At 41.7% G+C, this 25,322-nt stretch overlaps 1 protein-coding gene and 1 long non-coding RNA gene across 8 annotated transcripts in view; one reads left to right on the top strand and one right to left on the bottom strand.

The window, feature by feature from the left end:
* Positions 1-21,319, top strand: LOC310836814. 2 transcript variants are annotated; one of them, XR_014560218.1, is made up of 5 exons: positions 1-888; positions 4,073-4,183; positions 11,837-11,926; positions 15,176-15,327; positions 18,373-21,319. It is a non-coding gene; the product is annotated as an uncharacterized lncRNA (long non-coding RNA). The 2 variants fall into 2 exon arrangements; XR_014560219.1 differs by lacking the exon at positions 1-888 and adding an exon at positions 3,063-3,169.
* Positions 13,525-25,322, bottom strand: part of TRPC5 (transient receptor potential cation channel subfamily C member 5) — a 172,731-nt gene continuing 160,933 nt past the window's right edge. For all 6 annotated transcript variants that reach the window (XM_083722117.1, XM_083722119.1, XM_083722120.1 and 3 more), the window contains 2 exons: positions 16,188-16,277; positions 13,525-14,859 (listed from right to left, as the gene is read on the bottom strand). In XM_083722117.1, coding sequence (XP_083578243.1) covers positions 14,128-14,859; positions 16,188-16,277 — 822 coding nt within the window. In that variant the 3' untranslated portion in view covers positions 13,525-14,127. The remainder of the gene's footprint in view (positions 14,860-16,187; positions 16,278-25,322) is intronic.

The following is a 25,322-nucleotide window of genomic DNA, read 5'->3' as shown; positions in this document are numbered from 1 at the left end:
TTATTTTACTTACTAAATTTGTATACCATCCTTCATTCGAAGACCACAGGGCCGTTCACAACATCAAAACATGAGGCTAGATCTGTATAGCGTAGTGAAAGATCAGACTTCCACATAAAAATACAAAATTGAAAACACAGAATATATAATAAAGCAAAGCCAAACAAATTAATAACCCCTTGAAGCGCTTGGAGAACTTGTTACTTGTGAGTTCCAGTAAAAAACCAATCTACGTTTTCCAGTGTGGATTCCAGCTTAGTTGTCTGCCAGCCTTGGCACTTCCCGAGTATTCAAATGTATTAAAATAATAATAATTTTTATTTATACCCCGCCCTCCCCAGCCAAGGCCGGGCTCAGGGCAGCTAACAAGCAATAATAAAAACAAGTTGAATGAATACAACTTAAAAACAAGATTAAAATACAACATTAAAATATTGAAACATTAAAATATTAAAATGCAGCCTCTTCACAGGAGGAGAAAGGAAGAAGGAAGAGAGGGAGGGAATCAAATTGGCTCCAAGCCAAAGGCCAGGCGGAACAACTCTGTCTTACAGGCCCTGCGGAAAGAAATCAGATCCTGCAGGGCCCTGGTCTCATGAGGCAGAGCGTTCCACCAGGCCGGAGCCAGAGTTGAAAAGGCCCTGGCTCTGGTCGAAGCCAATCTAACTTCCTTAGGGCCCGGGACCACTAGGTTGTTGTTATTTATGGACCTTGAGGCTCTCCGTGGGGCATACCAGGAGAGGCGGTCCCGTAGGTACGAGGGTCCTAGGCCGTGAAGGGCTTTAAAGGTCAAAAGCAGCACCTTAAATCTGACCCTGTACTCCTCTGGGAGCTAGTGCAGCTGGAAAAGCACTAAATACATTTAAAAGTGGATATTTTAGGAGAAAAGTATGCATTTTTAAAAAGTATGTACAGTTAAATGCAAGTGTCTGCATAAGGAGAATTTGCAGATTAATGCGAGATCAAGACAAAATGGCATTGTGGGAAAGGTAGCATGGGTTGGAGACCATGAACAGGAGCTGCTTCCCTCTCCTTGTTAGGTTCTTCCTTTTCCCGTGAACTCACTAAATAAAGAAGGGGGAAAGCAGCGGCTGCTTTCCTCTGTGAAGTCAGTTTTGCTGGTTTGAATATGGGATTTGGATGCAGTTGTTATGAAATGGCAGCCTGCTGAAGATGTGCAGATGTGCTTCTCATATGCTCTGCTCCTGTGTTTGTAAACAAAATGTGTATTATACACCATGAATTTCCAGTGTTCCCTGGGACTTCTTGCCCCTTAGAAATGGGGAGCACATTAAGAATAAGGCTTCCCATCTATCTCTGTTTATCAATGCACCTATATTGGTTCACACATCCTATTATTCAGATAAATTTCAAGTTTATAGTGGTTTAATTCACCAATGGTTTCTTTCTGCTGGGTGGAGAATATTTCCTTAAGGAAACCACAGATTACCAGAGCTTAATTTCTGGATCCAGGGCAGAGATTGATTTCTGATAGGGAAAACAGTCAGTGAGTTCAAGGAAAATGAGTGAATTTGGTTGCTTTGGATATGTTGCACACAAGCAGTCAGCAATCCAAACAGTTTATTGATCGGCTTCATCATGGAGATTCTCTGCTTATTGGGCACTTTGAACTAGATGATACTCTTGAGTAGACCCATTGAATTGAGTCACATTTTTTGATTTCAGTGAGTCTACTCTGAGTATGATTAACACTGGTTATCACACATTGTTTTCACACCTTGTAAAAATTCATTTCTTTCCAATCCAAGATCCCAAATCTATGCCTGCCTTCTCACTTTTCAGCTTGTCAGTTTCTGTGTAGTCCAGTACTTTACTAAGCCAATTTTCTAGTTGCTATTGATACAGACCTCCAGAGCTAACCAAAGAATAACCTATGTGGCTATAAAAAGATTTTGAATAGTATTTTGACCTTGATGATTATCTTCCCAATAGTTCAGTATAAAAATCTAACAAACAAATGAAACAAATCCCTTGAACCCAGCAAGACTGAATATGATGGCATCACTATCAAAGAGAGAACATTTAAATCTGTGACAAGTTATTGATGCTGAGTTCTTCCATCAGTGTTTAAAGACCTTATTTAATCTTGCTAGACTTATATACTAGTGGTACCCATAGTTTGGCTCCAGCTTTCTTAAAGGCAAGCCACAGGAAATCTCCTTAATTGAGTTATACATTTTGTACCAGATTATGCCCAATATAGCAGTTTCCAAATTGCTGGCCCAGAACTATCTGAGATTCCTTTTAATTCTCCATCTTCGGGTTAATTTATACATTTGGGTCATCCTACTTTTCTTCCCTGTGTATTTTCCCATTAAGTCCTCAGATAAGTTTCTTAATTGCCTTCCCCTTTTTGTAAAAGCAAAACAATTACCTAGTGAAATTATTGCTGCCTAATCGCTTTCTACACAGCCCCTCACTTTGCTGTTGGTGGGGTGTGTGAGGACAATTGGAAGAGCATTTCTGTGTATAGTTATTTCCCTCTATCTTATCAAGGAGTGAGAGAATCTTTTTTTTTTTTTTTTTGGTTTAATGTAGGACAGAGTGTGGGGGCCATTGAGTTTATTTTATTAGGTTAATAAAGTGACCACAAGTACTGGTCCATCTTTATTTCCACTTTAATTTTTTTTAGGAAAGCCTCCTTCTTGTTCACATGTAGGGTCATATAATCATGTTAGGATCCCAGGCAGAAAGAAAGTACAGTGGTACCTCAGGTTAAGAACTTAATTCGTTCTGGAGGTCTGTTCTTAACCTGAAACTGTTCTTAACCTGAAGCCCCACTTTAGCTAATGGGGCCTTCTGCTGCCGCTGTGCCGCTGCTGCACAATTTCTGTTCTCATCCTGAAGCAAAGTTCTTAACCCGAGGTAATATTCCTGGGTTAGCGGAGTCTGTAACCTGAAGCGTATGTAACCTGATGTGTATGTAACCCAAGGTACCACTGTATGTAACTGGCCCAGGGTCACCTAGTGAACTTCATGGCTGAGTAGGAGTTTTAACCTGGGACTCCACCATCATAATCTAACCATTGCACCTCACTGGATCTCTGAAGCAGTTGTTTGTTCATTCATGTACTTGGGGGGATATCTAATCACTGCATCCTCTTCAGACCCGAAAGTTGTGCAGTTCTTCTACAATTTAGGCCTTTAAGTAAGTGGTTTTTTTAAAAAAAAAAATCACTTCAGTTTTAATTTCAATACTTCTACACCATTTTCCTCCTTAAAATCACATTTTGATTCCAGGTCTATTCAGAAGACAGTTCTGGTAAAGGGGTTGGGCAAATGTCAACTCTTGTTAGATGGCTTGGCTGAAGGGCCAAGCAAACCTCTCTGGGGTAGGGCACTGCCATTCTAGGCAGTGAAACTTAATTTTTGCAAATTTCTTCAGTGAGGGGTCTTAAAAATGTGGTTTGGGGTGTGAGGAATTCAAATCTGCTAGTATTTATGTGACTGGACAACATTTAGCTTGGTAAATATACGTTTGATTAAAAAGCACATAAACTGCTCTCAGAAAACCCAAGAATTTTAATTTTATTGCCAGTAATGCTATAAAAAATAGCTTCTGTGCATAAAATATATCCTACTAGGCAAAAAACATTACCTTGTAATCATGAAACAACATTAGAAAGTAGTGACATAAATTAATAAGAAATATAAGCAACAAGTTTCATCAGTCTTGCTTTGATTTGTTCTTGGACATAAGCCGCTGACTTGCTTCTTGGCCTCTGATGTAGCCCTCATGTTTCTCATGTGTATGCACCCTTCCTGTTGCCTCTGTGGCTTGTTTCACATTGTGTGATTGAGGGAACTTTTCATGTGGTCCTCAACCAACAGGAGAGCAATGGGGTGCAGTCATACCTCGGGTTGAATGTGCTTCAGGTTGAGGGTGTTTGAATTGTGCTCCGCGGCAACCCGGAAGTAACGGAGCATATTATAGAGCAAATCTATAATATGGAACAGAACTCACTGGCAAAGTTTTGGTAGCTGTTGAATTGAGTTAGCCTGCAATCACATATCTATCTAAAACTTGTTTTTCTTGCCTTGACCTTCAAAGCACTATCGCCAGAACTGCTCAGATCCTGTGATGTTGGCAACGTGCCATCGCTCCATCCAACGGGCACTTTCCATCCATTTGGTTCATCTGCACCTTGGACTCCCACTAAAGGTAGGGGGAAGTGGTTTTCTTGAAATCCCTGTGGACAGCAGAACGTGTGGTCAATATCTGTAACTCCACTGGCATGTATGCAGTGATGCAGAAGCATTGGCATTCTCATCTGACACAGCACATTCAGCACTCAATGCATGTAAAAGTGCTCAGAGCTTTGGTTCTCCACCAAAGACTCTTAGAAAGTCTTTTCTCAATGGGTAGAGTAACTAGTTTAAGCAAGGTAGATTATAGGGTGTGTGTTTCTCATTGTCTTGGCACAGCTAAGCCCTAGTAAACTGGGGAGTGTTATTACTCTAGGACAAGATCTAGGTGCAAGGGCTGCATGCCAGTGGTGGGCAGGGCTAGAGGCAAAGGTGGGTAGAACAATGAGTGTGCCCATTTATACAGTAGGCTACATTCCAGCCATGCAGAAGTCACTGGTTTTGTCTCTGTCTCTTGCTCTTGGCTAGCAAAGGGGCATGATCACAGTTCAAGCTGGGACAAAAGCACTGGGACTGGGGTAATGAGGAAAGGTGACCTGTGGAGAGACACCCCCCCCCCCAAGCACTGGACAGAGGAGCCTGAGATTCTGCATTGCTGATCTTGGGAGCACTAAGACCAGGGGTAAACCTGGTAATCAGTTCGCCAGAAGCGGCTTAGTCATGCTGGCCACATGACCCGGAAGCTGTTCGCCGGCTCCCTCGGCCAATAAAGCGAGATGAGTGCCGCAACCCCAGAGTCGTCCATGACTGGACCTCATGGTCAGGGGTCCCTTTACCTTTACCTTTACCATACACACAATGGAGCAGTCAGACTTTGCTAATTATGAGGAGTAATTACTTTGGATTAGAGACCCACTTGTATTATCCAGTTAAGATTCTTGCTAGTTTCTGATTTCTAAGACTATCCATATTTTTCCCCTTTGGGAGGAGAAAACAGCTTTTTCTATCAAGAGTAATAGCCGGGGTGTGGGGAGAGACAAAGAAAACAAGAAAATCTTTGGGAGAAACATCCATGCAACTGGGCAGCAGTTGACCCAAAGAAATATTTCTTAATGTATGTTAAGGGAAATGTTGGCACACCTTAAAGCGCATAGAGCCGTTAAATCATTGGGGTGACTAGATTGGGTATTAGCTATGTACTTTGCCATTACTAAAAACAATCTAATTTTGTGGCTTTGCCTAATAATCATAATAATAAAGCCAGTGCCTTGCTTCTACCGTGAGTCATTCTGCAAATACACATTTTGGCAGGAATGTTAACTACCATGATTACTGATGTTTATCAGCTATGCAAATTACAATACATTGTGCATGGGGCTACAAGACTGAATCAGATAAATTCACCAAATTTAGCTTATCCATCAGGCGATTTTTATTGAGGGGGAGTTGGGAGTAGAGTCTGCGTGTCTTTTTCAGGCTGTTTATGAGATGTAAAAAAACCTGAAGTCTGTCTCTAACACTGGTTTGTAGTTTTTGTTAATTGATAATAGACCACATTTCTCTTTGGCGTCTTCATGAACGTTTTACTTTTAAAAGTTAGGCAATTAATCAACGAAAAGCTATTTAATCAGTTTGTATCTCTGGTGACAAAGTAGATAGTTTTCTAATGCTTTTCTTAATTATCAGCTTCTTTTACAAAATAAAAGGGCTTGAGAAATACTATCCACTGTTATATTTTGAATATCTCTCTCCCCTGCCTCTCTCTCTCCTGGGTGCAGGATCCTTGTCAGAATCACAAGTTCCTGCTCATAGTCTAGTTTTTTTGAAGAACCCCAGAACCCTATTTTTGTACCACAGCATGGTGCCAGCTACCAGGTAATGCATTTGCACCATGAACCTTCCCTCTTGGAGAATGCCATGCCATTCCCAATGAGGTCACATCCAGGGCACCACATGGCGCAACTAGTTATCCGTAAAAGAAGAAATTTCCAGTTGCCAAGCATTCCTGTGTTTCTTTTATATGTTTCATTTGACATAATGATTTATTATGTTGAGGACGGGAAAGTCTATATATTGTGGGAAGGAATTACTGCACTAATGGTTGGGGATTAAGGTGCACTAATAAGCAGCAAATTTTAAAAAACTACAACCCAAAATTAGTCTGGTTGTCTCTCATTGAGTGAAGGAGCCTGGAAGAGAAATTCATCTGGATTTTCTGGATGGTGAAAGTGCAGGTGAGAGATGGGCAAGTCTGTCACCTTTGGTTTTATTTCCCCAAACATAAGTTCAGGTCTTCACATTTCCACATCAGTTTGATAATATTTGTTTAAATCCCATGAAAATTCATCAGCATCTTAGTGCTATTTTAGCCTAATGCACATATCTGTGAATGCAGTTTTGTCTAAAATACATTTTTTGCAAAGCCCATTATTCCCAATATAATGCATTTTTGCATGTTTACTAAGATGCATTTTTTTACCCTATGCACTTTGCCCTAGTACAGTTATGCAGGGGCCGCGTTCCAGGAATTGCATGTAAAGCCAACATTGCATTTGGTCAAAAAACACATTAGGTGCAATGGTGAGTGTGGTTGTCAAAGTCTTCCCACCCACCCCTGGAAGTCTTTCCCCCTTTTTAATTTGCCAAGCACCTAAAGCTTGAATGTACACAAGTTAAATGCCCATAAGTTGCAGGCTTGCTGTATACATACTTTTGTACACATTACTTGGATGGAGAAAAGTACAAGATTTGAAGTGCAAATTTTGAAGGCTGGCTGTGTTCCTGTTTGTGTGTCTATTACATAGGCTTGCCTTTAAATGCAAGCTGAATCTACGGTAATTTCTCCCCATTCCTAGCAGGGGTTGCAGAAAAACCTAAGTCCTTCCTATTTTAGGAAGCTTCAGAGTAACAGAAGTGGCAGCAAGACTCTGGTGTCAGCTTTGTTTTATTGTTACTGGGACAAGTTTGAGTATACAGTTGAGCTGTATTTATAGTTGTAATTCACTGTTCTGGATAAGATATTGTACAGAATCGCCTGAAGAATTTAAATGTCTGTGGGTTTGCAGGACACATGCCTATGTGGTGTTTTCATTCATTTGTCTCTAGATGTTAAACTAGGTCTGCAGACCCAGGCCAGGTGGTTGTTGAGAGCACATTGTTCTTTTTTGGCAGTGAGTGGGAAAGCAAGCTCCCTGCAGCTTCCCCTTTGGGCAATGGATGGGGCCATTTTGTCTTTTCCTTTGCTGTTATATTCTTCCCAGAAACAGCTTTCCAGTGGTCCGTATATAGTCATCAGGCCAGTGGCAGAGGCCAAGGTGGCCTTTCCTTCCGTTCTGTGCCAGGACAATGCCTTGGTTTTAGAGTTTACAATTAAGCTAAAGTATGCATTTATTTTATTTAAATCTCACCATTCCTCCAAGCAGGTAAATGTGGTGTACATGGCTCTCCCTGCCCATTTCCCTGCCTCACAACAACCCCATGAAGTAGGTTGTTGTTGTTTCATCGTTTAGTTGTGTCCGACTCTTTGTGACCCCATGGACCAGAGCATGCCACTGCCTCCACTGCCTCCTGCAGTTTGGTCAAACTCGTGTTTGTAGCTTCGAGAACACTGTCCAACCATCTCGTCCTCTGTTGTCCCCTTCTCCTTGTGCCCTCCATCTTTCCCAACATCAGGATCTTTTCCAGGGAGTCTTCTCTTCTAATGAGGTGGCCAAAGTATTGGAGCCTCAGCTTCATGATCTGTCCTTCCAGTGAGCACTCAGGGCTGATTTCCTTAAGAATGGATAGGTTTGATCTTCTTGCAGTCCATGGGAAGTAGGTTAGGCTAAGAATATCCATGAAACTCACCACCCTTTTAGGTTGACTGTTGTTCCTGCATCCTTTCCTTTGTTTACCCAAGCTGGATTCAAAACATTTACAGATGCTCCAATATTGATTAATTACTGGGTTACAGTAACTGGTTTCCCAATGGGAGTCCGCTTTGTGGGTCTCCACAAGAGATTAGGACTTCCCAAAGCCACTACCCCTGGAGCATCCAAAACAACCGGGCCCCTCTGTGAAACTCTCAGCTGCTCCTCAGTGTGGGTCCCAGTGGATGCTGCTGGGGAAGCTGTTGGAATCAAAGGAACTGGATGTGTGGGAGGGGAGGGCTATTTGTGCTATTTGTTCTGCTTCCCCCATCCTCATAAGTACCAATGCATTTCTCAACACAGAGTTAGGTTGCTGATGAAACTGACCATATCCTCTCCCAAATTCCTAAGCATGTCCCAGATCTGATTACACACAGGCTCTTCTACATCTGGCCTGTTACCTCCCTGAGTAAGTTACCCTTACATCCCTTGCCCAACCCCCTCCTTAAGTCCTTATGTAAACACAACCTCTTGTTTCTGCTATGGTGTCTATCCGTCATTCAAACCTGCCCAGGAAGTGGCTCCTCCTTTGCCAAAATCAAAATGGCCAAAAATTCCTCCACCAACCTATTTTTTTAAAAAATGATATGTGTTTTTGTGTTTTTATATTGTAAATAACCCTGTGATCCTCAGATGAAGGGGGCGGGTATGGAAATTTAATAAACAATAGCATCTTCAGTACTTAGCAGCTATAGATGATTCCTTAAGAACTGAACTCTGCAGCCAGTTTCTGCTGCCTTCTACCTAGTAGATGAGTAAGATCTGACAATGAATGTTCCTCACATCCCAACAGAGTGCATGGTCTATTTAAAACTTGAGCATGAAGTTTGCTGTTAGACTACAGCATTTATTAATTTCTGGAATTAATTAAAAACATGAAATTAATTAAATGAAATTAATTATTGAAAACATGGAATTAATGAAAGACATGAAAAATTGTTCTAGTTTCTTGTTACACACTACACTGAGCCCACTAATTCTTTTGTTTAAATATAACTTTGCAGTGGGTTGCTGCAAAAATTAGAATGTGTGTCGGGGGGAGTGGAGAGAGTTGTTCTAGATTTTGCAGATACTTGAGCAAGGCTCCTGGACCAAAAAATCAAGATGCTTCATTTGACATCTAGGAGCAACAGCATTCTGAGCCTCTCGGCTGGTTCGGCTTTGCATGATGTTTTTGTTGAGAAGTGAGGTGCTTAATAATTCAGATGCCTTGGAATTTATCCACAACTAGTTCTGACTTGACTGCTGCAAGATTCATCTACCCATATAATGCATTGTTAGTTTGCCAGGTAAAGCTCTTGGGGCCCAGCCAGCACCAGGTGACCTGAAAGGTCAAATGTTATGCATTCACAGTTGCTGTGGAGGTGATTTTTTTCTTCCTTGGGTATTATTATTATTAATTCAAATGTGTATATTGCCCTTCATTCAAAGATCACAGGGCTGTTCACAACAGAACAGTAAGAAGAGATGGTTTTGGCCTTCAGGAAGTAAGAGATTTTGAGATACCTTTAGATAAACTGTATCATGGGAAGATTTGTCGCTGAAGGGTACAGTGCATGCTTTGTAGGGGGAAACTTAGTGCCAGTTTCAGTTCCCTAATATCAGCAAGCAGGTCTGTCTGGAAACCATGGGGAACTGCTATCAGTGTAGACAGTATTATCCCTGACAGATTTGACTTGGTTTTAAGTAATATACCATGTTCCTAACCCAAATTCTAGCTTGAAAGATGTTATGTACAGTTGGGTATATTTTATAATAGATGCACAGAGTTTAAGGATGTAGCTATCTAGTAATTGGACTAAGCAGGAAATTAACCATTGTATTCCACCAGATTATGTTTTTTTTTTGTGTGTGTGTGTGAAAATGACCACCATAGGAACAGTTATATTGGTGGGCTGGGAGACGTGGGCCTGGTCTGAATCCAGACCAGACCATACATGACAGGTGGACAATCTAGATGAGATGGACTGGTTTGAATAGTGCTCTTGTAATTTGATCTCTTGCCATTTTTAGAAAGAGAGTGTACCTTCCACTTCTATGCTCCAGCTGTTCATCTGCAGTTCTAACAGCCTCCAGATGCTCATCAACATAGGAACATAGGAAGCTGCCTAATCCTGAGTCAGACAGGTGGTCCATCTAGCTTAGTATTGCCTACACTGACTGCAGACCTTCCAAGTGTCCCTATTTTCCAGGGACATCCCTAATTTAGAGAAGTCGTCCTGGTTTCTGATTTGATCCCAAAATGTTCCACTTTTCCTTAGGATGTCCCTGTTTTCATTGGAGAAATGTTGGAGGGTATGGAGTTATGTGAATCCTGAGCCAAGGAGATAAGTAGGTATACAACCTTTAGAAGACACCTGAAGGCAGCCCTGTATAGGATTTTTTTTGAATGTTTAACGTTTTACTATGTTTTTATATACATTGGAAGCTGCCCCGGTTGGCTGGGGCAGTCCAGTCAGATGGGTGGGGTACAAATAATAAAGTTATTGTTGTTGTTGCTGCTGTTGTTATTAAATGGGGCATCCCTGTTTTAAAAACTGGTAGGTTTTTTGAAAATGGAAAATGGTAATGCAGACAACTCTAAATATTCCTGTTAATTCAAAAGTAATGCAAGATTGTTGTAACCTATTCTACTAGACCTACTCCCTGAAGAATGTAAAAAGAAAAGAAAAGCCACATACCTGCAGTGAAGTTGAACATTGGACGTGTTTGATCTTGTTATCAAGCTAGTCTCAGAAATTGTTGCAGACAACACTGTAATCCCATTAAGGTGTGCTTGCTAATGATAAATCCTGGGATGCAATACTAAAATGGATATTTGAAACATTTGGTGTCATTCTTACCATGGCTATTGAAATTGTATTACTCAGAACTTTGCAGGAAGCTGCAGATCCCTCCAGTTCCCTGGTGCCTCACCCCTCAGTCATATTTAGTAATGCAAAATGTGTGAATATATGAATATTGTATGGTGAGTTTCCCCACTCCTGGAAGCAGCAGTCAATGGAGTGAAGTGTGTGTGTTGGGTGTAGCCTAGCCTTGTGTCATACCTTGAATGTTTTTTCCTTCCTAAATGGGTAATTTACCTACAGCGGTGGCTTCTGCTTGCAGGAGGGTGTGAGAATAACAGAAAGAGGACAAAATCCAGTTGGAAATTTAAATTGGATAGAGGGAGAAATAGAAATCTGAGCATTTCTAGCAGCAACTGGGAGATGCAGCTTTGTAGGGCTGAACAATTTGTCCTCTGGGGATCTGATGCAGGATTTGCAGCTGCTCATAGGAGTCTGTTTGCTTTCACTATGTTCTGCTTACATATTTGTAAATAAAGCAAATATTACAAAGGCACATGAAGCCTCAAGTGTGCTTTCGTCCAAAGGAAACTAAACCCTGAGGTATTAGCCCTGGAGCTTCTCACAGCTTGCAGAACTGGAGAAGGATGCATGGCAATAACTTTACCCATGTTGTAAATGCGTCAGCTGAATATTGTTGTGAATAGCAGTGTTCAGAAAGGGTAAGCTACTGTGCCAGAACAAGCACTTTAAATATCCAGGAATGGAAATGCTGTTCTAGAATCAATATAGCAAGGAATACAAGCCAGCACAGAATCTGACTCCTTTCCTGATAAATGCAATGAATGGTTCAAAACGGAGCAGTCATCTGAAAGACTTTGGCAAACCTACCCAATGAGAGCAATATAGGCAAGCTTGCCATGCAATTTTCAGGAAAGGCAGATCTTTGGGACTGGAAGGCCACTATACAGAGTTGCTAAATCATGGGGGTAAGGAATTGATTCTGAATAACACTGAACTTTGTTTCCATCACAGGCTTCATTAACCTGGTGCCTTCCAGAAGTTTTGGAGTTCAACTCCCAATAGCCCCACTCAGAAGCCTTATCAAGTGTTAATCTAGATAAGGTAAGATGTTTGCTCAAAGTTATTAATGGGGTGAGTTTTCAGTTCGTATGAAACAGAGAATCCTTGCTTTAAAGTTCTCTATTTGATTTTGGGCCTGAACACATGTGCTCCTTAACTGTGAAATGGTCAGTACTACATGGCAGACACTTTGTTTTACAGGTGTGATCTCATGAAGTAGATCAATTTGGGTGGCAAAATATAGCCCTGGGATTGCTGGAAGGAGAATATAATGACCTCTGCTAATCAAGGGGCTCCAGCCCTGCTTGGGAGGACTATGGGGTTCTCTCTGTTTCCCATGTGTGTATGCACAAAACTCTTTATCTGTGAGTTCTCTGGATAGGGACCACTATGTCATCTGCTGACAATTCAGTTTTTATAAGTCACAGCAGGAGCTGCAAATGTGCTAGGTTTGTATTCTCCTCCCCATCCCAAAAGCCTTTTATCTAGGGGCGAGGTGGTTAACAGCAGTACTCAACCCAGGCTCAAATATTATAATCCAGGGCTGTGCAATCAGAACACAGGAATATGATGTTTCATATAACACCTGAGAAATTGTGTGTGGCAAAACTGTACTGTCAATCCCTTCTCCATGTGTCTCATCCAAGGGAGGTACAGAAGCTGATGACACAATAACAGGCTTTTTCGGTGGTGCTCTCAACTCTTGTGGAATGCTGTCCCAAGGGAAATGTGCCTGGTGCCATTATTGTTAGTTTTTAGGCACGAGGCTAAGACATTTTCATTTGCTCAGGCTTCTGTTGGTTAAGTTTGGCTTGCCTTGCTTTTCTTTCAGTGGAGAAGGGCAGGATTTGTCCTTATTGTACTCATGGATGAGCATTTTAGGAATTTGGTATTGTGCTTTGTTTTTAAATTGTGTGTATTTTATTTTGGTGTTAAGTCACTTTGAAACTTTTTTTTTTTTGGTATAAAATGACTAACAAATGCAATATAATAATTATCACTTGCAAGACGTCCTCTGCTCTGGATGCACTGATTAGCCCATTGCCTAAAAATGCTGTTGTGTCAGCTTAGGGATGGGAAAAGCTCTCAGTTTTAGTTTCTCATTTTTCCCTCAATCTAAAGTTCAGTTATTCACATTTCCACATCAGTTTCTTAAGTTTTAAAAATTTTCAGCATTTTAGTGCATATTTCTCCTAATACACATTTTTGTATGCAAGTTGTCCTAATACACGTATTTTTGCAAGCAATTTCCACAAACATAATGCATTTGGGTGTAGTGTTTTCACTAATATATGCATTCATATGCACACTTTCCCCTAGTATATGCATTCTGTACACATTATTTGGTTGGAGATTTCAAAAAATTCAAGGGATGGCTGTGGTTTGTTTCACATGTTGTTTTAGGATGTGTGAATGAAGTATATTTGCTTAAATCCACACTAACCCCATTGTTATGTAAAATATAGACATGTGTTTGGATGTCAAACATGCTGAATAGCATTTGTGGGGGGGGGGATGTTGCTATTTCCCTGGGACAATTGCAATGGCATACTACCATATCCGGATGGAGGGGTGCACGCGGAGGGATGAGAAAACAGAATATTTTGAAAAACATCTGATGCATGAAAACAGATAAGTTCCAGAACTCAGCTTTAACTCATTGTGGTAATAATTTACAATAAGAAAACAATATGCAACCTTAATAAAAGACATACAGTTGAGTTGAAATCATGGGAAGTTGTATTGCTTGAAAGCGAAAAGCTCATTATATATTTGAACCCTTAGCCTTGCCTGTAGTCTCAGCCTGGCTCTTGACTTCCAACTAAGTCACTGAGCATCTGCTGATCCTAGTGAGCAGTAAACGGCCAGAAAAAAATGGAATGTAAAATGGCACAAAGCAGAGCTACTAACCAAGGTGAGGTTGGAAAAGAAGCAAATGCTTGAGAGGTTCTCCAGCGTTCTGTAACAAAAATATATAAATCCTAAAGAGATTGCAGGAGAAGAAAGAAAGGAACCTGTATGAAGCAACCTTAGAATGTATTATATAGATTTTTGTGTGTTGTTCAAAGGATTTGGCCATTTGAATTAAGAATGCGGCTAAAACAATATGAATTCTGCACTCATCAGTAGAGACAAAATGGCGGGGCGGGGGGGCAGGAGACCTCCTAACTATGAATAATCTGTGATAGCAAACAGTTTCTAGTAATAGTTATGTTCTGCAGCAGGTTACTGAATAGCTGTACTTATAGGCGAGTGGTAACCTGTTCCTCCTGTCCATCTTTCCATTGGTTCCTAAACAAATCACAGGCGTCTCCCCACGAGTCAAAAACGTCCTCAGAGGAGTCTATGAGTTTGGAATTAGAGGTGCAGATGCTGGAAGCACAGTGAAGGGAACTGGAACAAACTGCAGGGCACTGGCTCTGTCCCGTATGTCTGACGTTCCTACTGTAGTCCACCTCATTGAGGTTAATTTCACTCTTGGAGCAGTTCTCGTCTCGCTCTTTAGCCATCTGAGAATACTTAATGTCTTGCCACATGAGGTGTGGCTGGATGACCCCATCGGAGATGGTGTACATGGGCTCTGAGTTTGGCTCTGGGAGGTGGCCATTCATCTTGGAAAAAAGGAGGCCCAGTCGCTTGAAGGACTCTTTCTTGGAGCTAGAGAGCCTTTGGACCCTGTTTCCATTGCGGATGAAGGAGCGCTTGTTGATCCCATTGCTTTTGGGCTTCTCGCTGACCATTTCGAACCCAGACATAGTCTTAATCAGAGCCGACACGTTGAAGTCTTTCTTCTTGTTGGCTGTGCCAAAAGGAACGCTCTTTGCTTTGGATGTTTCTCCAGCAGTGTCCTCATTAGCGTCATCCTTCTGGGAGACTTCTGTGCTGCTGGTGGAATAGCTTCTCCGCTGGGGTTTTCGGTTGCCTAAGAGGTCAAGGACTTCATACCGGAAACTAGAGATATCCTGCTTTAATTCCTAGGGTGAGAGACAGGGAAGGGGAAAAATGAGTTAAACTCTAAAGATTTATCTGTCACGGGGGTGGGGGAAGAGAGAGAGTTTGAACTCTCCTGAGAGAAGCTATGCAAAGTTCAAAGTTATGCAAATGAATTTTTCCACATCACTGTGTACAAGAATTGCAAACAAATCTTTTTCATTATTTAGAATCAGGAACAGAAGTTCAGCAGTTTTTGTTGAGGAAAAGAAAATCTGCAATATGATTTAGCCCCTTCATCTAAACATTAACCATGCACTTCCTTAGTCTTTCATGCACAAATCTTGCTGGGGAGGATAGAGTACCTGGGACCAGCAAAGATGTCTCACAATTTCAGAAACAGACTGGATAAAAATCTCAACTGAAAAAGGCTTGTGGAAAAGGTGGCACCAAAAAGATAATAAGAGACAGCACCTGTCTGATGTGTAATGGGAGAGAGTTCCAAAAGTTAGGTACCACCACACTAAATGCCTAGTTTCTACATTGCATAAAACCAACCTTCTTGTGAGATGGTATCTGCAAGCTTAGTATCCCCAAACCATTTAATTCTTCACAGGTTGTGAGCTGATGGGAGGAGATTAACATTTAGAAGAACACACACACACACACATACACACATGCACACAAACCATAATCAGCACTTAACAGCACTTGCACTTAACAGCACTTAACAGCACTTGCCACCTCCCCATAGCCACCGCTTGGTTCTAGTAGGTGGTAAAGGGCTGTGATGTGGTGGCAGAGAACATGCATTGCATCCCAAAGATGCCAGGTGAGACTAAAACACTGGAGAACTGCTGGCAGTCTGAGCTGGATAAACCAATGATCTGACTGGGTGGGAGGCAGCTTCCTATGTGCCTAAGAGCCCGCTAAGGTGCTGCCTGTTCCCATCAGGTTCCCTATTCCTCCTATACCCTGGGATTTATCTCCCCAGGCAAATACTTTTCTCTTTACACAGATTTTTGGTTCTTATTTTGAAGGCCTCTTTTAAAGGGATGGGATTGGTAAATCCTAATCTTTCTCCCCCTGTTCATCTGTTGTTGTTTTTTAATCTTTTCATTGAATTTTCTTAGCTGAGGAGTCAGTTTGGGTCCTGCTGTGAGAAACCCATCTAACAAATATAATAAAAAATGGAAGACATTTAAGTGACAATACCCAATAATCTAGGAGCGAGTCTAATTTAACTCAGTGGGACTTAACAACTTAGTTGATATGCATAGGAACATGCTGCAAATATTTACAATGTCAAACAATTTTTATGTTGCGCCTGCCATAATACACTAAGTGGGGAATGACAGTATCATATCATTACCTTAAAGTTTTCTTCGGTTAATCCTTCATTGGTTTTTGAATTTCTTATCATTGCTGCAATATATCTCTTCACCAAGTTCCTGATCACTTCCTGTAATGAAAAAGCACAAGAAACCTAATTCCTTTGGAAGGCAATTTCCACAAACAAGGCTTCAATCCCTCTTCTGCTTTTCATGTAGTTCAGATGTGAAATCCAAATCCATCTGGAATGCCCATTTTTAAATTAGAAAATAATCTGTTTTCTAACCTGTTTAAAGAGCCTTCACCAATGACACCTTCCAAAGTGAAAGGCATTCATAGCGTCTCCTCTGAAGAGTCACACGGGAATCAGCCTGGAAGTTTTAGCATGTGAAGCAAATGTTCCACCACTAATCCATAGTCTTTAAGTGTGTGAGGAATGTTCACTGCTAACTCATCCTATGACAATCCACACAGAGAAGGCATCACTCTAAAGTTATTCCATGCTATTTAACTTTTTGTTTTCTTAGTTCGTCTCCCTCTGCTCATTGAAGCCATCTGTGCTCCCGAGAAGCTACTCTGGAGTGTTGCAGAATTCTCCTCCTTGTGGAGGGGATAATTGCCCACAATTATAATCACACAGTTGGCTGTAGGGGGAAAGACTTTCCTGTTGGGAATGTACATTAACTGATCTTAGGATCCATGCTAGGCGGTTAACTAGCAATAATAGATGAAATGGCTGGGTAGCCATAAATTGTATTGCTTGCTTTATTGGAAAGAAAAGCACACTCACTGAAAAGAAGTGGAACAGATGATATGAGTGGGCAAAAGCTCAGCCCTGTTTACCTCTGTTAGTGTTCAGTGAGCTGCGAAGGAAATACATTACTAGACTGCCCAGCCGAGCTGTGCCGATCTACTACAAAATGGTCTCATTTCATAACTCCTCTTAGTATCCTCCTATGAGAGGTCAAATGCTTAGGCAAGGCAACACCCCACACCCTTTCAAGCCTTCCATCCCTAGAGGGTCCTAATGCAGACTTTCAATTTTTGGGGATGTCAAGGCTGGCTGCAGCTAGCAGGAGAGCTAGCAGCTCCTTGTGTACAAGGGTGGGATTTGTATCACTTTTGATGGCCAAGAGAGATAATTTTGGGTCTTTGGTTAGAGATAGGTTTGTTTCTGTAGAATGGTTTGTGAATATATGCTGATAATTTTTCACATTCCAATCCACATATGAATGGAAGTATCACTGTGACCCCAAGCTTGCCAACATCTTTCAGAATATGTAGCAGCCAAACAAGGATCCAATGCTAGCCTAGGAAAACCCTGAAGGAGGCTTCCTGTGTTTTGGTGGAAATTGTCTTAATAAGGGGGAAGGACCAAGTGGATTTATCTACTTGTATCCCTATACAGTCATACAGTCAGATTACAGACGCTTCAGGTTGCGTTTTTTCAGGTTACGGACCGCCAAAACCCGAAAGTACTGGAAAGGGTTACTTCTGGGTTTCAGTGGTTGTGCATGCGCAGAAGCGCTAAATCGTGCTTTGTGCATGCGTAGATGCGCCAAATCGCAACCCGCGCGTGCGCAGACGCACTGCTGCGTGTTGCGGACGCTGCGGGTTGCAGACGTGCATCCTGCACGGATCACATTCGCAACCCAAGTGTCCACTGTATCTCCCTCCCACGCTCCTCTCAAGCCTTCTGAGGATACTGCAAAGATATTAATAAGCAGTTTGTATAACTGCTACTCTGAGCCTTTCAGCTGCCCTGGGGTTTGCAAGCACATGTATTCAAATGGGGTTTGGGAATGAACGCCTTACCTCTTGGACAGTACAGAGCTCATGAAAGGTCTAATGTGGGTCACTTGGAACCAAATGCTGTATGTTATGTTATCTTATGTTAACTTAATTTATGTTAACCTAATTTATTGTGTAGGGCTGCCTCTGATATGCAGTAGTCCCTTTCAGTTAAGTCATTTACATGATACAACTCCTTGGACTTCTGGCCTTCATACTGACTGTTGTAAGACACTTTGGGAACCCTTTCTCCCTGTTGAAGAGCAGGCTAAAAATACTTTAAATAATAAAACAAAGAATAGATTATTTCCTCCATAAGATTTCACTTATGGAGCAGCTACACGTCTTACAATTGTGGCCCTTGGGAAGATCTCTGGAAAAATGAAAGTGCTCCCAGAGTTATCCTGGAAATCTTTATCTACCCAAACAGGAAGTGTTCTCCATTTCTGTGTTCTTCTACACTTAATGGGTATACTGGAAGGGGACACCATACAGAGCCAGAGACCATCTTGATTGTGGGTCCTGGAAGACCTGCCCCCTGCTTTGAAGGCCCTTTTCCACCAGGCCTGGAAGGGCAGGGCCAAGACTGACTCCAGCTACAAAAGCTGAGGCTGTTGTATGGACTCTTGGGCTGGGGAATTGCTTATGGGTTTTTGTTGAGGATGTATGTTATTGCTTTTATTGATATTAATTTTTATATCTTTATTTTGTATCATATGATTTACGTGGAAATTTTTTGATTTGCTGTGTGTATTTTTTAATGTTTTATTTATTGTTTATGACTACTTTTCCTGTGTTGTAGTTATGTATTTTTTCATGTTGTAAGTCACCTTAAACATGCTAAATTAACTGCAGTAATTCTTGCAAGTAAAGACTGAACTAGGGCTTTTGAGTTAATGGGATGGACATTAATTGAAATGCCTAATTGATTTGTGAGTCTAGTGATAAATAAACTGGGTGCACTGCAAAAAAAATTATTATACAATCTTAAAAAAACCTTGATTATTAGAGCGATTTAAGTAATTTAATATAAATGATTAATGGATATGCTTACAGTTTTTTGTGAAACTGATTTCTCCCTTCAGTTATCTTATTGGTTTACTTTGTCAAATGAACTTACTATGCAAACTAAGTGCTTTAATTTACATTAGGCTATAGCACAGTTTATTGCATTTGTTAAGTCACACTCATTGAGGCTGCAACAATCATATGTACAGTCACTAGGAAGCAAATGTTATCAAAATCTGTTGGGCTTGCTTCTGAATAAAATTGCATAGGAGTGGAATTGTGAAAAGTGTGGAATATGTTCTGAGCATAAGATAAGTATATTTTTGCTGGATGAGACGAACATCCAAATAGTCCATCACTGCAAGCAGGATATTAAGGTAATGACCCACATTTGTACTTGAAAAATTCTGTAGTAGAGACATCCTGACCCTGAATATGGGAGTGCCATTTAGGTATTGACATTGATGTCACCTGATATATGGGATGCTCCTTAACGAGGGTCTTGGTTGCGCATGGACCCCTAAGTCACCCCCGCTGGGAGAGTTGTTGCCGGGCATGGCCCAAGCCTTAACCATTGGACCCCAGGATCATGCCAGGTTGTTTGGGCCAATTGGGGCAGTTGGCGTGATTCCTGGGGCCTATAAAAGCAGCGGTGTGGCGTAACTGGGGGTACTTGCATCGCGTTGCCGAACACCCGCCCTCCCTCCCTAATTTTAGGTGCTACTGCTTTGGCCTTGCTTTGGATTGGGTTGCCTGCTTTGGAGCAGGGGCTGGGTAGGAATTTTTTCCATTTGGCAGATTGGATGTAGCCACTTGGTTTTTGCCTACCCTCTTAGCAATCGTCACAACTTTGTAAGGTTTGGTGATTAGGCATTGGCTTATTGAAGTGTGTGGGGTGGGAGGTGTGGCCATCACCTGCCCCTCCATGAAGAAGGGTATTCCGGTAAAGGAATCTGGGGGTCCTGGATCTCAGCCGAAGTCCACTTGAGGGGCTAGGGCCATGCCAGGACCACAGGAACCCCAGGGTGAGCTTCGTTGGTCTTCATCGATGTTGCTCCCTCATTTGGTGTTTACCCTTTCAAACTTCCAGCCAGAGAGGCAGGAGTCAGTTATAGTCTGTTGCCAATGCCTAAGTCAACACCGCTCACTTTGCTGTAATCAGTAAAGTTGTGGCCTGAATTTTGCCCAATAACTCAAACTAAAATTATGTGCCAGTTTGAAGTTAGGGGAAGGGCTTGGGGGCCTCGAAGCGCAACCATGAATTTATGTTACCCTTTAAAAAGTCACCTTGGCACTACCAATAGGGGTGGGTGGATATGTCAGTTATCCTCAGGTTTCTCACTTTCCCAGTCTTAAATTTACTTTGCCACACATTAATGCACGAGTTCGCCATAACAAAGTCCTCAGAAAAAATTACCAGCATTTTAGTGTGTTTCTTTTAATATACTAGATTAGAAGCAATTTTCTTAACATAATGCATTTTATATGCTTTTCCCCCCACCAATACATGCATTTTCATGTACTTTCCTTTGATACACATGCTTTAGGAGTGCAGATTTCAAAGGACAACTGTGTTTTTTGGTTCATGCATTGTTTTTCGGAAGTGTAAATTGGGTTTTGTTGGCATCCGTCTGTCTCAAGAGACAATGGAGTGTGCCACTGGGGGTGAAGTCAAACCTCTGCATTAGCAGCATTGGAGTCACTTCCTCAAGGCGTAAGCCTGGGCAGTGTGTATGGAGGTCCTAGGCTGCCCAGATGACAAGCGTCCCCCCCCCCCCGTTTCTCTGCACTGAAACCAGAGTTATGAGAATGGCACGTGAACGGTCCTCAGAAACGCCACTAATTTGGGAGAAGAATAAAATTTTCGTATTTCCAGAATCCACAAAACAACTTGCAGATCAAAGATGTGGTTTCCTCCAAGCAAGATGCTTGGCAATAGAAGCTAATCTGCAGTTCTACATCAGATTCCCTGCTATTTTCTGTGTCAGAAGGGGCAAGGAAACATACAAATTTACAGTACCAAAGAATGCAGAAGCCTATATCCAAGCACTAACTGCAAAAAGTCTGCCAAGTACAGCTACCAACTGAGCACAAGAAGATTTTTATTTATCCAGGTTTTATGATGTCCAATTTTCAATTCTCTCTTTTTTTCCCCTCTTAACAGCTGTGACTTTATAGCATTCATTGATTTTTCTTTTTCCCTTCTTTAGCTAAATAATAAAATAAGTCACTAAGGCTAATAAGAAACTGAAATCCTTTTTCCCCGCTTGGTTACCATCTTAGAATGATGTCAACAGCATTTTTTCTTCTTCGTCTTCTTTTTGATATGAATGAAGCATAATTTTCATTATTAAAAGGAGAGAGCTGTTACAAGTTGGATTCAAGCAAGAAGTCCTTTTTTATCCTTCCCATCCTCTTTTTTTCTTTCCCACCTTTTCATTTTAAGTCATTTCTTTTACTAAGAGTCCCACTTACTTAGTTTAGTCTTGTTTCTTTCCCCTTTTTGTTGCTTCATATAAGCAAGTGAGTGTGAGTGTGCATGAGTGCGTGTGTTTTGTAATTATTTCCCCCCTTCCCCCTTACTTTCTGTATTTCCTCCCTTTCATTAATCTCATACTTTCCCTTTTATCAACATTGATTTTGATTTTACACCTATTTCTTCCCTTTCAATAACCAACATGTACTGGGGATATCTTTGTTATTTATATATTATTATTTATAATTATTGTTTTAAGGCATAGTGTTTGTTTGGGAAACAGTTTCTACATATAGTTAATATCTATTGAATTCTAGTTTAAACATATATGTTAGATATTTATCCTTGAGATATATTAGATCCTATATATTTCTAAATATGATATTTAGAAATATGATTTGAAATATAATTAGATCCTACATATTTCTAAATATGGATTAATTAGTTAAGAGAACTGATTAATGGGCTGAATTAGGTGCAAATATGAATGCTGTTAGTCTTAATGTGAAAGGTCTGTGAGAAACTAAGCAGCAGAATGTAATCCTAGCATATTTCCAAAGGAAAGTGGAGTGATATGTTTGGCATCAGCTTGGCTGCAGGAGTTGCTGGAAGGAGGCAAACAAGGGTCCCTCCAACCATCTTAGGGACTGCACTCCAGGTTTGTGTAACGTTTACTCCTTAGTCGTTTCCTCTCCTAAAAATATTCCGCAAGGCAGCAGAGGTTTAAGATCAAAGTGTTCCTTCTTCTAGATGAGCTACATTCCCAGATTGACTGGCTGTAAAGACTTTCTTCCCCATCCTTATCTTATGGCAGTAGATGTTGAACCTATAGCCTGTGCTCCAAATTAGGCCTTGCAGAAATCCTAACTTGGTCCATAAGCCCATTTTCCGCAAACAACACCCATCTGCTTCACATATGTTGTGATGTGAGTTCACGGATCCAGTAAAGACACGACTAAAAAAGGTAAAGGTAAAGGACCCCTGACAGTTAAGTCCAGTCGCGAACAACTCTGGGGTTGTGGCGCTCATCTCGCCTTACTGCCTGAGGGAGCCAATGTTTGTCCGCAGACAGTTTTTCTGGGTCATGTGGCCAGCATGACTAAGCCGCTTCTGGTGAAACCAGAGCAGTGCATGGAAACGCCATTTACCTTCCCGCCGGAGTGGTACCTATTTATCTACCTGCACTTTGATGTGCCTTCGAACTGCTAAGTCGGTAGGAGCTGGGACCGAGCAATGGGAGCTCACCCCGTCGTGGGGATTTGAACTGCCACCCTTCCAATCAGCAAGCCCAAGGCTCAGTAGTTTACACCTTAGCGCCACCTACATCCCAGCAATCAAGTAAAGACATGACTAGAAAGAACAATTGGGAGCCTTAAAGTGCCCTTCCTTGACAGGCAAGGCTTCCTGTCAGAACTGATCAGCTGTTCGATGGTCAGCTACATAAAGGCGTTCTTAACTGGGAACTCTGTAGTATGCCTGATTCCAACCCAAAGTGGGGCTTGCTTTAAGTTGCTGACAGCAAGCCCTGCAGGGGTTGGTAGTAGTACAGTGGTCCCAGTCCATGCTCCAAATGGGGCTTGTTGTAATTGTCTATGAGCCATCGCCTGCTGATGTTGGTGAAGCCAGATGACTGCCAGGTGAGCATCTGACTACCTGTCAAAATGGCCTGCAGAGAGCTGCAAAAAAAGGACAAATTTGAAATCTTTTGGGGTGCTTTTTGCCATATGTGAGTTGGAGTTCTGTTACAATAACCACTATCCCAGATGCTTTATGGAGAGGTTATTTGCAGGTTTCGCATTTGTAAAACTAATTGGTGCACAGCATGTTTTCATATTGTAGGATTATAAATAATGCACAAAATGTTAGTCAAAACTCTTTATTGTAGAAAGAGAGCACGTCTTATTTCAGTAAATCCTAATTTGTTGCCAAGTTTTGTTTGCATGTATTGTATCTGTTAAAATTCAGTAAGAGTATTTTTAATGAGTGGCCTGTAGGGAGTGGGGGAGCTCAGGATCCAGCTGCCACATCTCGCCACATATATTTCAGCATTCAGGATTTCAAGTGTAGGTAGTTAAATACTGTGGCTAGGAACTTCAGGTTGTCCCTGAAATCTCCAGTTTGCCTGGCCCCCTCCAACTGGGTGGGAGTGCCTTTGATAAAAAGCAAGACAGTGCATGCTGCTTGCAAGCCTCAGCCCTGTCAATTGCAGCATAGATACTCTGGGTTGTGTGTGTGTGTCTTCCCTCCTACACTTCACCACCAATTAACCTCTGTTTCCAGGGCTCATCACCAGTGGCCATTCCTAGGTCTCAATTTGGGGTCATGAAATCTTAGGGTCTGGGATGCAGCTGACCTGGCAACTCTATTTAGGACCCAGAAGCAAGGGGCAAACTATTTCCCACACAACCTATCACTCTCTACTTCTCCCTATTCAAGTGTTGCTTTTTGAATGCAAAATAATGTAGGAAGTTGCCTTATAATGAGTCAGGCCATTGGTCACTAAGCTCTGGCAGTGGCTCTGCAGGGTTTCACATGGGGAGCCCTTCCTAGTCTGGAATGCTGCAGGTTGAATCTGGGACCTTTGGGGTGCAGAGCAGATGCTCTAGCCACTGAGCTACAGCCTTTCCCCCAGATACAGTCCCATGAGTAATAGTAAAAACAGGCCAGGCCAGGATGGACGTTTTGTTCCTCCTAGGTTGTTCCACAAGCAAAAGCTAGACTCCAACCTGTTGCAGCTACAGAGAAGGAGCCACATCTAAAAGTGTATCTGAGCTTCTGATATCTCAGTGGTTATTTTCAAAAATCTAGCATAATGTGTTCGAGCTGATGGCATGGTAAATCCTTTAATCTTAGTAAATCTTTTAATTGGAAGAATTAGTGATGCCAAACAGGCTACAAATGCAGTTTAGGGTTGCGAAAAACTATGATGGAAAACGCTCAAATCCTCAAGGCCTTGTTCTGTATGCAGATACTAAATGGGGAACCCTTCAAGGACCACATACCTGTGGTGATCAGGGTCAGAGGCAAGAGGACAGAGGGACTTAGGGACAGTCCTAAGAACCTGGTAGAGAGGTCTGAAACGCCACATCCAGCCCATGGGCCTGAGGTTTCCTATCCCTGCTCTAATAGCACGACTCTGATACATTCAACAGGGTTTGTGCAGGGTCACATGGAAGGTGGAGAAACTGGTTTGGACAGCTTTGCAGCTCCCATGCAGTCTTGGAACTCTTGCTACTAATCTTGTCCTCCTGAGTCTTCGGCCTTGCTCTCAAACCAGATAAACCGGATGCTATTCCTTTGTCTTGCAAGAGCACCTGGACCCTGCTCCTTCCTGGCCAATGAGTTTGCACCATTAGACTGCTATAATAAAAAATACTTCTTTATTTACCAGTACATGCCTCTGCGGTTTGCATGATCACAGCCAGACGGCTTTTTGCAGTGTTTTGCCAATGCACATGGGTAAAGAGATGTAATGAACCAAGTGACCTGCTGCAAACTGCACATACTCAGTTCTACAGTCTAATTTTAGAAACACTAAGATTTTAATGCAAACCGAATCTCATCACACTTTTGCATTAACTCTCACGAACTAAGAATACTCCTTGTAGTTGTAACCGGATGCCAAAAGAAAGTATAACAGAAAGTCGTAACCTGGATCTAAACAATGAGGGAACTCATTCTGCCTACCCATGGGAGCTTTGGATTATTTTTATTTATTTATTTTTTGCAGGACCCCACTATGTGACAAACCTCTACTGGAACAGAGAAATGCTTCTAAAGCAGTTGATGATATGGTGTTGCTGCGCATGTTAGATTTGTCATTTAAATAGGGGGAGGGGGAAGTTCTTAAAAATCTGCAGGACACACCCAATTTTTTTGCAAAGTATAAAGAAACTCTTT

This window comes from Podarcis gaigeae (assembly GCF_964106915.1).
Source record: "Podarcis gaigeae genome assembly, chromosome: Z".
Taxonomy (NCBI): domain Eukaryota; kingdom Metazoa; phylum Chordata; class Lepidosauria; order Squamata; family Lacertidae; genus Podarcis; species Podarcis gaigeae.
The sequence above is the reverse complement of the archived record's forward strand: the minus strand, read 5'-3'. Positions and strand labels throughout refer to the sequence as shown.